We start from the raw sequence: 16,890 nt of genomic DNA, 5'->3' as shown, positions 1-16,890 counted from the left end.
CTAACATCTGCCAGAGAATGAGGTTTGAGATGTCGATGCCTATCCTATTTAATAATGTAAACCTGACTCTTAATATATTATTGTGCTAAAGTGTTACATCAATTATGCAAGAACGAGTACTTTCAATCCCAGTATAAAAAAAAACTTTTGATTTAGAACTATTTTGCGAACGTTTGCACCTTGAGCATTAGTTTCTTCAAATCAGCTTGCATATCTTCGACGATTTTAAAATGAATCATCTGTAAATCTGAGTGTATTGCTAGATTATTGGTGGGAAACTCGATTTATCCGGTCACGTTATTTAATTTATGTAGATATGTAGATATGTTACTCTCTTCTATTTGTTTATTGTTTTTGAAACGGCATACGACAGGGTTTTTCGGAGGAAACTATGGAATGCGATGGTGGAGCTTGGTTACCCCAAAAAACTTATTCATTTTGCTAGAATGACTCTGTCACATGTGAGAGCCAAGGTCAGAATTCGGAACAATCTATCTGATACTTTTGAAGCCTTGGAAGGACTTAGACAAGGCGATGGACTGGCAGCTCTATTCTTCAACATTGTTCTTGAGAAGGTGATAAGAGAGAGCGACGTGGAAACCAGCGGTACAATCTTCAGAAAGTTTAGTCAGTTGTTAGGATATGCTGATGGCCTAGACTTAGGCTGAGCTGGGTCTCAAGGTCAGTGAGAGAAAAACCAAGTACATGACAACTTCATTGTCTGATGGCAGACCAACGGATCATACGCTGGAGGTGAATGGAAAACACTTCGAGTCTGTCGACAGCTTTATTTACCTTGGGTCAATAGTGATAATAGCATCGGAGAGGAAATACGTAGAAGGGTAACGCTTGGTAACAGGAGTTACTACAGATTTTGAAAGCGGACTCAAAGGCACTCATAAATAGTGAATGTGTTCACATTCATTGAGTAAATGTCGGTTTGCGTTTTGAATCTATAAGGATAGTACACAGTGTAAACATTAGGTATTTGACAGAAAACTCATACATTTTAAGTCATATTTTGCATGGGTTCATTTTTAACGCTATGTGATCTAGTTTACGAAAAGTTTAACAGGCTACTTGCACGAGTTGTCAAAACTATTTTATTCGGATTATTCAGGTCCTAAAACCCATGAATACAAATTTTGTTTGCTCAATTACGTTAATTAGTATTTTAAATCAGCAATTTAATTTTTTTGTTATTGTCGACATCATAATTTTCATTCACACTAGTAGTTGTTTACATCAGAATCCGTATTTGTTAATATTTTTGTTTTTTTATGTTGGTACGTAAATAATTGAAAAACTAGTGATGTCATGGATGTTTTACCATAGTATGAGTGTATGTATTACGTCACTAGTCTGACGTCAGAATATCTTCTTATTTTTTTTTCTTTATTAATTAACTCAACCGCAAACTTAAGTGCGAATTGTACAGATCGCTGATTCGACCAGATGTACCATATGGATCGGAAGCTTGGTGCATGACACAAAGTGACGAACAGACACTTTTGGTTTTTGAAAGGAGAATTCTTCGATCAATTTTTGGAGGTCTCAATGTGAACGGCAACTGGAGAAGAAGATACAACCATGAGCTGCATCAGCTTTACAAGGAGCCCGGTATATTCAAATTCATCAAAATCAATCGATTAAGATGGCTCGGTCATGTACAAAGAATGAACGAGGAACGTGTACCACTGAAACTGCTAAATACAAATCCCGATGGAAGCCGCAGACCAGGAAGACCGAGAGCGAGATGGAAAGATGCAATTGAGTCTGATCTGAAAGTACTAAGAGTACGTTGGCGCGGAATAGGTCCGATTGGAGAAGATTGCTCGAAGAGGCCAAAACCAATAGTAGGTTGTAGTGCCCGCCTAAGTAAGTAAGTAAGTAAGTAAGATATGGCACATTCGCTCTAAAATTGGAGTGCGATAATAATTGCTCCATAAGAAATTTTAAATTTCGACCGCACTTAAGTAGCGTTTTGATCGTGCTAAAGATTTTGCGTTAAATCAGTTGATCTGCAATGTTTTAATGATTTTGTCGATTGTTAAATATATGTGAGAAAGTGATCGTTAATGAAATGTTATAGTATACGTGCAATTGGAATGTTTATTAGGCGTTAATCATCGAAATTCAAAAGTCGCATTCTTTCAGTGCTAAAGACAATAGATGCTGATATTGTCATCGCTATTCATCGTCACCATTCAACGTATTGTTATCGAATTCAACTCAACGCCTGTGCTCTGTCGTTGGTCAAACAGAATATCGAGATGATGAACAACTGTGCTGTATGTGATAGTTGTGTCCGAAACGAAAATCCAAATAAAATTATTTGTGATGGAATTTGCCGACAATCTTTTCATGCTGAATGTGCCAATTTCAGTAAAAATGCGCTGATGTGCTACAGAGAAATGCCGAATCTTCAATGGTTCTGTGATGGCTGCATCAATCAAACACGCTTGTCAAACGTTTCATCGTCGCTGTTCAATAAATTCAATTCATCCGTGGTTATTCCAGCCTCTGCGCCATCTTATGTCCAACGATCGCTTACTGCTGCCAAACGAAAACGTAATCGAAATCCATTTCCGAATGCTAAACTAAATAACGGATCCGTGTCATTGGTAAACCGATTTCCCAAATTCGGTCATGACATTAGCAACGCCAATGGATCAGTGAACGAAGTGCAACCCGAAAATAATCATCAAATTAGCAACGCCAATGGATCAATGAACGAAGTGCAACCCAAAACTAATTCCGTCAAATCGCCTGTTGCAAATGGATCGAATCCACTGATTACAAGAGAATTTACTCAATCTGATGTCGCTCAATCCACGCCGCAGGAAAAGTCCGCCGATTATAAAGGAACTCTAAAAGAACAATCGGAACCAAAAACTCCACCCGCCAAGTCTAGCTCCTTTGCTGAAGTGCTTAATAAATCGTCACTTTCGTCAGTTGCTGAAACAGCATCCGGAATTTCAACGATTCTACCGCAAAACGATTCAATTCAGTCGCCACGACGCACCACTACTTCGTCGCCGTCCGATACACTGAAGGTACTTTATGTATCCAATTTTCACCCGTCCACTACTGAAGAGGAGGTCGTCAATTATTTATTGCGTGAGAATGTAATAAAGTCAGCTGAAGAGGTGTCATGCAAGGTGCTGGTTTCGTCTGATGTGAATATGAGTATGCTCAGCTTTATATCGTTTAAGATCACTGCTTGTTCTAAAGTGTTTGACTCAATGTATAAACCTGAACTATGGCCAAAATATGTAGTTTTTCGTGAATTTGTCAATCGCTGATTTTACGATAAGGTTTTAAGTTTTTTTTGTTTTTGTCATTTTTAGTAGGATAAATTGTATTATTATTATTATTATTATTCAGCCAGTATTTGGCGGTGCAAATAAATCAATTTACCATAGTATGAGTGTATGTATTACGTCACTAGTCTGACGTCAGAATTTCTTCTTATTTTTTTTTTCTTTATTAATTAACTCAACCGCAAACTTAAGTGCGAATTGTACAGATCGCTGATTCGACCAGATGTACCATATGGATCGGAAGCTTGGTGCATGACACAAAGTGACGAACAGACACTTTTGGTTTTTGAAAGGAGAATTCTTCGATCAATTTTTGGAGGTCTCAATGTGAACGGCAACTGGAGAAGAAGATACAACCATGAGCTGCATCAGCTTTACAAGGAGCCCGGTATATTCAAATTCATCAAAATCAATCGATTAAGATGGCTCGGTCATGTACAAAGAATGAACGAGGAACGTGTACCACTGAAACTGCTAAATACAAATCCCGATGGAAGCCGCAGACCAGGAAGACCGAGAGCGAGATGGAAAGATGCAATTGAGTCTGATCTGAAAGTACTAAGAGTAAGCGACTGGAGAACGTTGGCGCGGAATAGGTCCGATTGGAGAAGATTGCTCGAAGAGGCCAAAACCAATAGTAGGTTGTAGTGCCCGCCTAAGTAAGTAAGTAAGTAAGATATGGCACATTCGCTCTAAAATTGGAGTGCGATAATAATTGCTCCATAAGAAATACATGACGCAATAATATTAGCGCAATTTTATTCAAACGCAATTACAATAATTGGACAGATTAATTAAGTAATTAAGTAATTTTAAATTGCCTGGATTTTTAGTGATTTTCCTGTATTCCTCGTTTTTAATTATCTGTCACTTTTTTGAAAGGTGGCAAATTATCCAGTTCGTACACGAGATAAAACTTCCGATCTTAGTTAAGTTAATTATATTCAAAGTGTGAAATACATAAGAAGAAGAAAAAAACTGTGGGTAGAGCTGATTTACCTATTGAAAATATTTTTAAAAACTTCCGGTTTTCATATTCAATAAATAACTTAAAATACAACCAAAGTCACGGTCAGGGTCAATACATTTTCTTTGTGTAAGTTCGAAGACTTTTTAGATTTCCTTTAATCATTTATGGTAATTTATTAAACTCTTACTTATTCGTTCATCATTTATTTTTAATATTTTATCTCTGGTTTTGTCGGTTCAAGTCTCACAATTTAAACGGCGCTACATAATTACGATCGGAGTTGAAATGAAATGCAACCTTTTGGATTATGTTTTGTGTTGAAAGATCGAGTTGAATTCGAATCGATTACGGTCATTCAATTGTGTGGATCAGCCTGCGGTCCGTTAAGTATGGAGTATCAGTTTTATCATTTACAATAAATGTCAGTGAAATTTAGACAAGAATTTTCTTCAGCTATTTTTTAGCATCGCCATGGTTTTGCCATTACCATTACCAAGGCGTGTGTGTAACTATGTCACATTTATAAAGACGTACGTCTTTGCACTTTTGTTTGTATGACTGCGCCATCTGAATCTGAACAAATTCGGGATACCATCAATTGGTATAGGACCAATTTATGGTAAATTAATTTTGCAAAATTTGACCAATTTACAAAATGTTACCAGAATTTACCAAATTTATTTTTGGTAAATTTGGCCAAATTCGGTCAACTTTACCAAGTTTTTCAGTAGATTACTGTACCCTACCAGAAATATAAGATTATGCACCTCTTGCCAAAATTCTTATCGAGACGAGACGATTTTTTATCTGTCGAGACATAGCACTTATCACATATATACAACAAACAAAAAAAAAAAAACTCTAGAGGGATAAGTGGGAAATTATTGTTCTAGGCAGATAATAGTTATTCGGTGTTAAGGAATCTCGCGCCGCCACATTCACAATAATTCACAAAGTGACATCTTCCTTATACAAAATGTGTCAAAATGTGAATTATTGTGAATGACGCGGTGCGAGATTCCTAGCAACCGACACATCGTGAACCTAATAAAGTACTTTGCGCCGAGATTCATACAACGTTTTATGCCACAGAGGCATCTAAAGTTTGCAAATTTTGCATATTATGATGCTGAGTGGCATTAAATAGCGTATTCACCTCTGTCCAAATGTGTATTTAGACACTTGGGGCTATAACATTTGCCTTTGGCTAGAATAACAATAAAAGTCAATGTAACCACATCAAATATTCATACATTTTTTCGGCGGACTCTGCTTCCACATTCTCGACCGGCTCCACAAATGCAATTAAAAAAAACAGTTCCGGTCGAAAGCTTTGCTAAAGCTAAATCAGACATTAAGAACCACTCTAATCATTTCAAACAAAAACAATTCTCTATTTACTGAGCTTATCCCAAACTTTAGCTGAGTAAAGCTTCTGACGCAGCTGTATAGCCTACACGTTTATTTTTGTTTAAGAAAGTCTAAATATAAATTAAGGTATGCATACAGAACCATATGAGGAGGTATTTATAGCTGAACCAACAAAATATCAATATTTTCGTTTAAATTTTATGACGCGCATTGAATATTTTCTATGTTTGTCCAGATGTTTCCAAAATACAAAAGTAGGAGACATTGCCTTAAGCTGTTATTCATTATCGTAATATCTTAGATAAACATGCACAGCGCCTACACTTTAAGAACTTTACTATTTTTGGAGTTTTGTTAAGTGTGCCGGGGTGTTTTCGATGTTTACTATACTTCACACGAAAAGCAGTAGCTGGCACTTTTAATCGCTTTCAATTAACTTTTCGATGCCTTTTTTTATTGGTATCGCAGATTTAATATCTTTGAGTGGTAAACAGTTGCCCTTTTACTTCAAACAAAATTCAATCGAATTCAACAATAATTTTCGATTATTCGATGTAAGTTGACTGAGAGCTCGGCAGAGTAAAATAAACCTGGCAGGAGCGGTTCATTTTGAAACGTCAAATAAGGGATCTAATACACTGTATATAAATGAACTCAAATGAACACTAACACAAATTGAAAAATTTTATTCGCAAAAAATATAGGGCTACTAGATTATTCAGGTCCCTAGTCAAATCAGCGCTCCTGCCTGGTTTACCTTACTCTGCCGTGCTGAGAGTAGTGCATATTTCACCACGGTCTGCATGCGCAAACTCCGTACGGAAATAGGAGTTCTTATGTCGGTCAGAACCCGTACGGTAATCGAGATTCGGAAGGTCGTTTGGGTTTTGCGAGCTACGAGCGTGATGTCCGTGGTCGTCGGTTTGTTAGGCGGCTGGATTATTGACCCATGGGCTCATCATCTCTTTGTTAAGGTGTGGATCTTTGTGAAGACTTTTCTCTTCTTAGTTTCAAGTTTCTTTTATTTTCTTGATTTCAATTTTCTTTGATTTTCTTAGTTTCGATTTTCTTGTAGTAGCAACCGTTGAAATTGTGTTGAGAATAAAATTTGTTCGAAAATTTTCTTTGATTTTCTTGATTTCAATTTTCTTTGATTTTCTTAGTTTCAATTTTCTTGTAGTAGCAACCGTTGAAATTGTGTTGAGAATGAAATTTGTTCGACGATGAGTGAGTAGCCTATTACTTTTACTTTTGCTTTTGGTGTTCGTTGTCAAGCTGAGAAAAGGATTTCTGTTCTCGTGACTGCCTGAACCAGAAGTCGTGCTGTGTCTGATTTAGATCCGTGTCTGACTGTTTTTCTCCGTGCGTAAGTTTGAGCTCGTTGAGGTATCAGCGTTTGTTTAACTAGATCTCGACTTTAGGAATTGGTGAGATTTTTCGCGACGAAGCTGATAAGAGAAGTGAGTCTGAAAACCGGATTGTTTCCTTCACGAGAAGCGAAGTGAGGTTTTTCCTGCTGTTTGCGTGCGTGTGTCCAGCTTCGTCCATCTGTCCGGCTATTGATTTTGGCGTGCGTTATGAGTGAGACTGAGGTGAGAGATTTTCCTACTTTTTCCATTATGACTACCTTTTTCCGTTGTAACTGCGTTTTCCGTCTGACATGGAGTTTGTCATATGTGTTTTTTGTATCGTTGTTGTGCGTTGTGGTGTCTTGCTGCTGAGGAAGAGACGATCAACCGTTCGATCGAAATTTCTTATTAATGTCATTTCGGACGTACGTCCAAATATCCTGACATTGTACACACTTCGCGTTCAATTGTACTTCTGTATCGATGGCACATTTAGGAGACCTCTATGGACTGTTTGCCACCGACTGATGAGTAGCAGTTCCTAGAGCTCCTAAATGACGAAACAGGTTGTCTCTGTTTAGAACTTGATTTTATCAAGATCACCTTCTCCTTAACGGAGTCCCGTGTATAGGCTCCAACGAGAGTTCTTGTTTGTTACGTTTGTCTGAAGCTACATGTCATATTATACTTGAATGGTCCGTTGCCAATTTGCAACGTTAAAAAACTGAGTGAATTTGTGCACTCCTTGACTGATAGTCTGTAGCATTTATAAACAAACAAGTGCCGGAAAAAACATTTTACTTTTAAGGTAGGGTTGTAAGGTGGCTAACCGCAGAAACTCAGAAGCTCAGAAACTCTCTGATTACGACATTAAAATTTTAAAAACTGAGCAAAAGAGCCTAAGAGTAAAATTACCCCGAGAGGGAATTTGTACTACTCTTATATGCGGACGAAATAAATTCGGAACCTGTGGTGCCATAAAGTATTGATCGACGTATGATTTTTCTTACCAACTCAACCAGCAGTACATTTTCAATCCGATTCAGGTATTTCAATTTTCACTTTACATTCACGAAAACAACGTTGGCTTTTGATTATGAGTTTCTGTAAAACAGACGCAGACCATTTGGAAATCGTTCTTCCGAGGTCATTCAATTTCTTTTTTGCAGCCGAAACGATGCGGCTACACTTCACGGAGCCCCTTTAAGCATTGTTCTTGCTTTAATGTGAAAACGATACGATCAAGTGGGAGCAAACGGTTTGCCAAACTCCTGTCACGTAGCAAATATTGGTCCGATTGAAAAACTGATTACTGTTCCGGAGTCCTGAGGTCATTTGCTATACGCTAACACTTTATTTGACTAAAATCCTCCGAGAAAATTTTTATAATTTTTCTCTTGATATTACTAACATTGGATCTGATATATTCGTGACATATCGAAGCGTTTTTCTATTGATAAGGTAAAAGAATAGTAGACGATAAAGAATGACTGCCATAGTACCGTTCCAGATGCTGTTCCAGCTGTAGAGCCCCCGGAAAGAAGAAAAAAATCTGCATTTTGGCACCAACTTTTTTTCCAACACTTCTGTAGGCTTGCAGCACAAAAGTACTGGGCTCATTTATGTGTGCAACGATAGTGGGTGAGGCCAGCTACAACACCCCATACTTAGTTCCGTGGAACAACGAAGCTGCAGAGAAGCAGTACTCTCCGAACATTCACTATATTTTAAGTCATAGCTCTCGTGAGTCATAGCACCAAGCAGTGCGTATACTCTATCTGTAGGTCTTTCCAAGGCCGACAATCGTACAACATTACAACAATTTAAAATAATTTTTTCTTGAGTTATTGCCGAAAAACTGTTTTCGGTACCCTCTGACATGTGATCACTTTTGAACACTTCACAGAAAAAAAATTTTTTTTAGAAAAAGTAAAAGATACGTGTTTCCTAGAATTGAAAGACGAATCCAACGAGCTATCACTCATTAAAATCGGAGTCGGCTTGTTCCCAAAGTTAAAAAAAATCACCTGAAGTCTTGGCGATATGACTCTTAAACATCGAATTTCAGGCTCCCAAAAGAAGTCGAATTTTTAAACAAAAATAATTTTTCATAACTACGACCAAAGAAGTGCGACTTCGTTGCACTTTTTCTCGATCGGATATGAAAAATATTATTCGTACCACGGACTAAAAGTCTTTTTTAGCGTACCTCTCACACGCTAAAAAAGACTGTTGGTACTAATCCAACTTCCAGTTATTGAAATGATTGTATCATCAGTGTAAATCGGTTGCACAAGCACATAAGAATATCTCCAACAGTCTCACAAGATTCGTGGACCTCCAACGGTCTCTCATTCCCTCGAACGTGCTGCTCAGATGGTGCAAGGGTTAGAAAATTTCTTCATTATGTGGCCCAATTCCGGATTTCTTCCTCATCCCTGCCTTTATCCATTCGTTTAAAAATTTATTGTTGAAGGAATTTTATAAATTTTGAATTATTTTCATGGAACAGAAAATTTATGCGACCATTCACATTCACAGCCTACTCATACCAAAGGTGATGTATGACGTTCTGTTTATTCTATTTTACGTGTTACGGCATGTTTCCGAGCATGTTGCATTTTATATATACATTTATTCATTCAATAAACATTGCCTAATCACGTAAAGCATACTTACCCCTTCGGGTTGGGCTGTAACACCCCACTTATCAAATACACAACTTGGAACCTCGGAAGTAATATACTATTTGTATTCACATTTATTTCGTCATCCTTCATAGTTTACATTAACTAATTCTTGATTTGCAATTTGAATTATATTTGTGTTATGAATTTGGAAATTTTGATTTTTGGGCTTTCGACACATAACTTGAATTTTTTTACTTTCGCTTCCCGTTTGGGAACCGAAAATTACAATTTTCGTAGTTCGTGTTATGAAAAAGCTGGATCCACCCCTGCGATTAATTGCATTATTTACCAATGAATCAAACGGAATGCATTGTGAGTACCATCGCAGAGCTAATGCTTATCTTGGAAGGTTAGTGTCATGAATCGAATGTACGTCAATGCATTAACACTCCGATTCTCGATAGTTTTTTTTAACGTCAAATCGGTTCAGGCAAAGCCAGTGTCAACGACATATTTCTAGTAATTCATTTAAATAATTGAACATCTAAATAATTAAAAAGGCATTGCTATAGAACATTATCAATTCAATTGATTCGTGGGTGGACCTTCTCAAAGGGTCAATTAATTTTTCATTTATACTGTCCAATCAAATGCATTTAATGGCAAAACAAATTCATTGTCGCTATGACATCACGACATTATGTTTACCTTACCCTTTGCGTTGAGTATTAAATTCAGTCACAGGCAGTCACTTACACTGTTGAAAGGGACCTGATTTTAATGTTCTAAACATAATGTTGTTGAGTAAATCTATAACGGTCTACCGTTACTTACAGTTTTTGAGTCCGTGTTGTATAACCTTCTAAGACATACTTACCTAACGAAGTAGACCGAAAGAAATGCTCTAAGTGTACCTTTTCTGCTCTTTGTTAACACGATAACTGGAGCAAAGTTCAACCGATTTTCAAAAACTTTTTTTTTTATTCGATGGAGGATTGAAATCTTAGGGTCAAGTTCGAAAATGGGTGACATCGGTTCAACCATTTGGGAGTAGTTCTTAAAAGAAGTAGTTAACACAACAGCTGAAGTAACTCTCAACCGATTTAAAAAAAAAATGTTTGGTGGAGAATGGAATTAATTCCTGAGGTTCCAAGATAGATTATGTTGGTCTAACGAACAAGCTGATGTTGCTAACAGAATTTTTGTATCTATTTAAATAGTATTTTTCTTGTTATGTGCCTTTGCCTTGTAAACAAAACCGAATAAATAGAACCAAAATTAATGCTCGCTTCGCTCTGGCCGCAATTCACATGAGTTTAAATTTTATTGAAAACATACGTAATTTTTTACCGGTGCATTTTATATACGAAGTTCAGTGAAACTAAACAGAATTAAATCATCAGTGAGAGATTTATTAGACCGTTCTAGTAGTTCTTCTTCTAAATGCGTTTTTGTGGCCATTAAGATACAAAATTACATTTCATTGAAATAAATCAATAAATAAAAATACTATTGACAAGCTCAGACAAACAGTCAAGGGATCTGACCCACCCAACAGGTGCGACCTAGTGCATACATATAGTAAAATAAATGTCGGTTATATCGATGTTCATGTTCACCTTTCGCAGTTTAAATGAAATATTACAGAAGTGTTTAGTGAGAGCCATTTACCCTAGAGATTATAGGCCAAGCTAAGAAATAGCTCATCGGCATAGGTCCAGATTTGCCCCTCGGAACGATTTTTCAGTGAATTCATTCTTTTCAGATTTTATTTATTCAACCAATTATATGACTCGGCTTCTCGGCTTGGTGGTAATTTTCAGGCGTAATTTCTTATAATTATTGCACGGGTGTACCACTTTACCATAAAAATTGTCGTAAAATACCATCGATTTTAGGCAATTGCCGAAGACAATTAAAAGTGACTATAACAGAAAATCGTTGTTGCCGAAAACTAGAAAATTAACGAACTACATGAAAAAGGCAGCAGATTTTGGTTTTGATTTTGTCAAGTTGAATTTCAGTGTAGAACCTGGCTGTAAATTACCATTTGATCGATTACCAGCTGGTCTGCTAGAAAAATACTCGTTAAGCGCTTCTACTTCTTTAATTAAATTAATAAAAATTTGATATTATTTTTTAAAAAAACCTCGGAACGAACCGAACAATTCGTATGATCTGGAATTTCCAATTGTATCACAGAAATCGGTTAAATTTGCATTTAAAATGTTTGTCGATTTATTTGACTGGATCTGCGTTGGGTAATCAAAATTCCAGATCATAAGAATTGTTCGGCTCGTTCCAAGTTTTTTTTTACAATAAGAATCAGATTTTAATTAAATTAATTGGAGAACTAGACGCAAATGCGACTTTAATTCGCCACCCACCGGTTCAAAAAATATTTCGGTACATGTTGTGGTATTGTCGGTAATGAGCTGACATTCAGAAAATTAAAAAAACGATTCGATTTTTTGAACGACATTCAACAGGGCTGGCACAAAAATCAAAAATGTTCTAAGCAGCGACAATAAAAATTGTTCTAAGTTACACCCCTGTGAATTATTGCTATGCAGACGAAAGTTTGGTGATTCAACGTTTGAGTCTCCAATCCATTCACAATCCACATAATTATGTTCTCATACATACCGACAATTTCAAAAAATCTGCTCGAATATTTTGTTACAGATTAACGTTGTTCCATTCATCGAAATGCACCGCCGAATAAACCGATCATTTCAATAATTTAAAAAAATATATTTCCGATCAATTACTTCTTGGTATTCGAAACTTGCATATCTAGTTGAGCTTGTGCTATATCACCAAGGGCCGTTTGTATTTTCTCTAATAACGATTCACCCTTGCGAATTACCTGAAATTATTTTCGTTTTTCCGTCAAATTAAAGTTTTCATCTCTGACCTGCTTTCATTGCAACAACTTACTTCTTCTAATCGTTCAGCTGCTTCTTGGTTCTGTTGTTCCAGCGTTTTTAAACTTTGGATTTGCAACTCTTGTGAACTGTCCTCATTCGGCAGCGAATCAATCAGGGTGTCTATGTCCTTAGCACATCTGCAAGAAAATATTTTCGTTTGGTTGAACCGTAGAATCATTCGTATAGTGTGAACGGTAATTGTGACGAGGTAATGAGAAAATTCAAATTTTTTGCAGTCAGTCGGTTTCCAAAAAAAATGAGTAGTCACAGATTTGGTGAATGAATCCTCTGTGTCTGAAGATAAATTTCGGTGTCACAAATATACCGACAGAACCAATGTAAACGATCGTAAAGATCTATCTCGAATACTTCGTCCATCTTACCTCGATATTAATGTCGAAAATAGTTGTGCATAGTCCTCTTGCTGGTTTTGTTGTGGAGATCCGGTACGTTCGAAACCTGGAAATTTACTAGGCACAGAAAATTGTTGCAGGACACCGATGCTGTTACAGAAATGTTCTGCTTGCTACAATTTAATCGGAATTAAATGAATGCGATATTTGACGTATCAACTGATTCTACCTGATTAACTGTATCCTGTAGTTGGGTCAGTCGGTCTGCCATTGTTTTGAATTTACAGAAATTTATCGAAAAAAAGGTGCAAAGCTATGTGTACATCGCATTTGTTGACAGTCAAATCGTTTGCATTTTCTTCCGAAAATGCGTTCAAAAACACTTATGACAGTGTGCAATGGCATCGGTGATCCATATAACCGCATTCAACGTTTACACAATGTCGTCCCAGGAGCGAAAAAACGTGTCAACAAAAAATTGAAACAAATAATAATTATTCGATGACGACACGAATTTTGATTGTTTTCATTAATGTTCTCAGTTTTTCTTCTTGAAAGATACAAACTTTACTGATACAGAACCGTTTTGTTCGGAAACATACGATTGGGTTGTGATTTTTGCCTTTTTAAGAAAAAGAGAAAAATGACGTTTCAGGTCTATGACGCTCAGTAAATACACAATTTGTGAAACTATTTATGTTTCAGGCATGTGGTATACGTTGAATAAATTGGTTCATTGAGTCTATATCTCAATTTCAACAGATCATTGAAGTGAAAAATCAAAAAGAAAATGTTGACATTGGCGCTGGCGATCAGTTTCGACGGTCAATCCATGAACTTTCATCACAACCCATCGGTAATAGCTAAGAAACCACAGAGAAACTTCTGTTGTGATCCACCCATGCAATCAGACTCAGACCTTACAACAAAAGCTTGGGCTCGACCCCAATTCCAGAAGGTGCTTGAACGTTGGAACATTGGTTATACCGAAGCATTACCTTTTCGCCTGAACCACTCTTTCGCTTCTCAAGTTTTTCATTGAAACCTCCAACAGCCACACAAGGCTTGTGAGCTTCCAGCAGTCACTTATTTCCTCGAACTCGAACATTTGCTGATTCGTTGATACGACTCCAATTGTTCAAAACTGGCGAAACATGAGATTAACGCTAAGCCACAGGTACATCCAACGATTGCGCCCACAATCCGTTTTGTCAATAGCGAGACAGTATTCAGTTTCGTTCACAATATTCACATATACAACACGATCCCAAAAGTCAACGTCGAAAATCAAAAGTCCTCGGAAACAAACGAAAATTAACAGATTCCACAATCTCACAACTATAAACCGGAAAAGCAATTGAAAACTAAAGGGAACCGACGTAGATATGGAAAAAATCGCGGAGCGAAGATTTTTGCGTAATTCCAGTTTAACGCAACGCCTACTCCCCATTCTGTAGTGATCCACACAATCCGAGAAATTCGTAATTTTGCCTCTTCAATAAAATTGTAAAACTTTTGAAAAATTCGATTTTTGAATTATTGCGCCTGCGAGAGAAAACCGTACATGTTTACATCAAACGTTTCTCAATAGGCTCCGTAAAGATGGAAGCCAAATGTGTCAGAACACTTTTTTGGCATTGGGACGCAAAGTTGTTGCATATTGTGTGTTCTGGTGTCTGTTTTTGTTTTTTTTTTTTACATTTTGTTATTTAGTATTTGACTAGATTTGATTTAACTCAAATTTACCTCAATTTTGAAATGTCGAAACAGCGGAAACGAAGAAAGTCCTTAAATGCAGGTAATCCACGTCCTTTAACAATTATAATTTCTATTAATTCATAACACATTCGGCATGGCCCCGTTCATTTGTACTTTGAAAATACTCTCTGTTTACATTGATCATTTTGAAACCGGCTCTTTTATGGGATTGTTCGTTTCTTTTGACTGAAGTGTGAAAATCATTTTTTGTCTTATTTCAGGAACACCCTCAACACCCAAATCAAAATATCACGTCGATGACAACATGTTTGCCACTCCAAAGTCCCATCACATCCAAGACGATGATTCCGATTCTTCGCCCTATTCTTTGTCGTTCTCCCAACGCGCCATGGGTGTGGAAGTAACCTGGGGCGAAAAGTCACGTCCAACTCCATTCAAATCGAAAAAAATTTACGAACGACGCGACACCGAATCTCCACCAACGAAATCCTATTTCGATGTTGAACCTTTCGCAACCGAATCGCCGAAAGGATTGTACAAATTTCTGTTGGGGTGGGAGAGACGGCGCATCGACACGCAAATTGAAGATGATTTCGAAAGGATCAGCAACGAAACGGCTAGTGCAGAAACATCGAATCACACAAACGCTTCCACACACAATGACACAAATTGCCTCACCTCCAACGACCGGGTTGAAGCCCCTGCATCGAATCGAAACAATTCACTGAATTTCAAACAACTCCTCAACGATTCTGAAGACATGGATCTGATGCTATGCAGTCAAAGAATTGAGCAGGAAATCGGCAGTCGCTTGGAACCATCAAAACCAGCCTTGGAAGCCACGGCGAGTAAAGGATTTTCTGAATTTTTTTCAGATAACGACGGTAAGCTTTGCAAGCAATTTTCGCCACGAACTGACTCTAATCACATTTCCATCCACAAACAGATGACTTGTTGTTGGCTTTAGAAGATCCAGTTTTATTAGATAAGAAACACAAATCATCCTTTGCTAGACATAAGTCAATCGCCATACAACCTAACAGTTCAATCAATGAAGTCGCTCCATCAAAGCTCAACTCGAATAACAGCGCTAAAACGAAGCCAGATATTACAATTCAGCCACAAGCGCAGCAAAACCAACCATCGACTCCTAAATCAACAGCAACGGCCACCGCTTCATTGGTGCGCCACAAATCGATGCCGTCGCCGAACGGTAAGTTGAAAATTGGAATAAGTTGTCTTTTCGCGGAAACGTTCTGATGCTAACACAAAAAACATTTCGGTTTAGTGACAATTTCGGCGAAGAAATGCTCAGCTGAGGAGATTGAAATCAAACGCCAGACTGCGTTAGCTAAATTAAAATTGAGAAAACAAAGGCTAACGAGAAAGTAGACCTCCTACGAATCAAAATATGAATAAACAAACAAGAGAAACAAACCTATTTCAATTGGCATTTTTCCCTTTATCGACGGCAATCATGACGACAAAAGCGACAGCGGTACAGATGAAAAATATGAAAATATCGCATAAGAACTCGGTTCAGAACCAAGACAAAAAGGTAAGTCATTTGTGTCGATTCTAGTTGACCGATGAAAAGTAGTCGAATTTAGTGGTACTCCGACATATACAGGTCATATTCTTGAATTTCACGAGAACTTAATGGATGAAAGTCCATATAAACCTCAGAAAAGTAATTGAAAATGGAGACACCATTCATTCTAGTGTTGCCCTCCCAAATACAGTTCAAATTGATCAGCTCGTATATTAAGCTGAAGCAATTCTTATTCGTATTTCAAAAACTGACTACTGCAAGGCCTTGGGACCTTACCCAACTCAATATTTCCACAGTTCTGTGTCTGAAGCCCTAAGTACACTAAGTCTACGTGTTTCATATGTCCAACTTTGGTCTAAGGAGTCATCCATACAGGATAAATAGCCTCAATACATACGGATAATAGCGGCCGAGCCAAAACGTACCAACATCACAGCGAACTCAATTTCAAATGTTAGGTCAAAATGATTTATGGACGATTTCCTTCACATACACACATTCCATGACATTCCGTTTTAGAAACCAACGGAACCAGTCGAAATCACTTGAGAAAATCGACTCGACTTTATCCATCACAGTGGATGTTGTTTGTATTGGGGCTTTTTGAAAGAAGATATTTACACGACATTTAGCATTTTTGGTTGAGATTTGTAGATTCACTTGAATACATAGCCTATTTTAGGTAATTTCTTA

The 16,890-nt window shown here is 37.3% G+C and overlaps 2 protein-coding genes and 1 long non-coding RNA gene across 3 annotated transcripts; 2 read left to right on the top strand and 1 right to left on the bottom strand.

Moving 5' to 3' along the window:
* Positions 1-3,558: 3,558 nt before the first annotated feature.
* Positions 3,559-9,763, top strand: LOC119069313. Its single transcript, XR_005086307.1, has 3 exons — positions 3,559-3,994; positions 7,822-7,826; positions 9,752-9,763. It is a non-coding gene; the product is annotated as an uncharacterized LOC119069313 (long non-coding RNA).
* Positions 9,764-12,376: 2,613 nt separating this feature from the next.
* Positions 12,377-13,316, bottom strand: LOC119069312 (mediator of RNA polymerase II transcription subunit 21). Its single transcript, XM_037173364.1, has 4 exons — positions 13,156-13,316; positions 12,957-13,099; positions 12,584-12,710; positions 12,377-12,512 (listed from the first exon to the last, which is right to left on the bottom strand). Exons 1-4 carry the CDS (start codon positions 13,195-13,197, stop codon positions 12,411-12,413), a joined length of 414 nt encoding a protein of 137 aa, XP_037029259.1. The 5' UTR covers positions 13,198-13,316; the 3' UTR covers positions 12,377-12,410.
* Positions 13,317-14,556: 1,240 nt separating this feature from the next.
* On the top strand, positions 14,557-16,086 carry LOC119069311. Its single transcript, XM_037173363.1, has 4 exons — positions 14,557-14,724; positions 14,906-15,529; positions 15,592-15,858; positions 15,934-16,086. The coding sequence occupies exons 1-4, from the start codon at positions 14,685-14,687 to the stop codon at positions 16,035-16,037; spliced, it is 1,035 nt and encodes a 344-aa protein (XP_037029258.1). The 5' UTR covers positions 14,557-14,684; the 3' UTR covers positions 16,038-16,086.
* The last annotated feature ends 804 nt before the right edge of the window (positions 16,087-16,890 follow it).

The sequence above is a fragment of the Bradysia coprophila genome (assembly GCF_014529535.1).
Source record: "Bradysia coprophila strain Holo2 chromosome X unlocalized genomic scaffold, BU_Bcop_v1 contig_26, whole genome shotgun sequence".
Taxonomy (NCBI): domain Eukaryota; kingdom Metazoa; phylum Arthropoda; class Insecta; order Diptera; family Sciaridae; genus Bradysia; species Bradysia coprophila.
This window is presented reverse-complemented; position numbering and strand designations above follow the sequence as displayed.

Coding starts and splice junctions, on each gene's coding strand:
- LOC119069311 (XM_037173363.1), top strand. CDS start 14,685: ATGTCGAAACAGCGGAAACGAAGAAAGTCCTTAAATGCAG. Junction 14,725..14,905: donor AAGAAAGTCCTTAAATGCAG/GTAATCCACGTC, acceptor GTCTTATTTCAG/GAACACCCTCAACACCCAAA. Junction 15,530..15,591: donor ATTTTTTTCAGATAACGACG/GTAAGCTTTGCA, acceptor ATCCACAAACAG/ATGACTTGTTGTTGGCTTTA.
- LOC119069312 (XM_037173364.1), bottom strand. CDS start 13,197: ATGGCAGACCGACTGACCCAACTACAGGATACAGTTAATCAG. Junction 13,100..13,155: donor TACAGGATACAGTTAATCAG/GTAGAATCAGTT, acceptor ATTAAATTGTAG/CAAGCAGAACATTTCTGTAA. Junction 12,711..12,956: donor TTTTCGACATTAATATCGAG/GTAAGATGGACG, acceptor ATTTTCTTGCAG/ATGTGCTAAGGACATAGACA.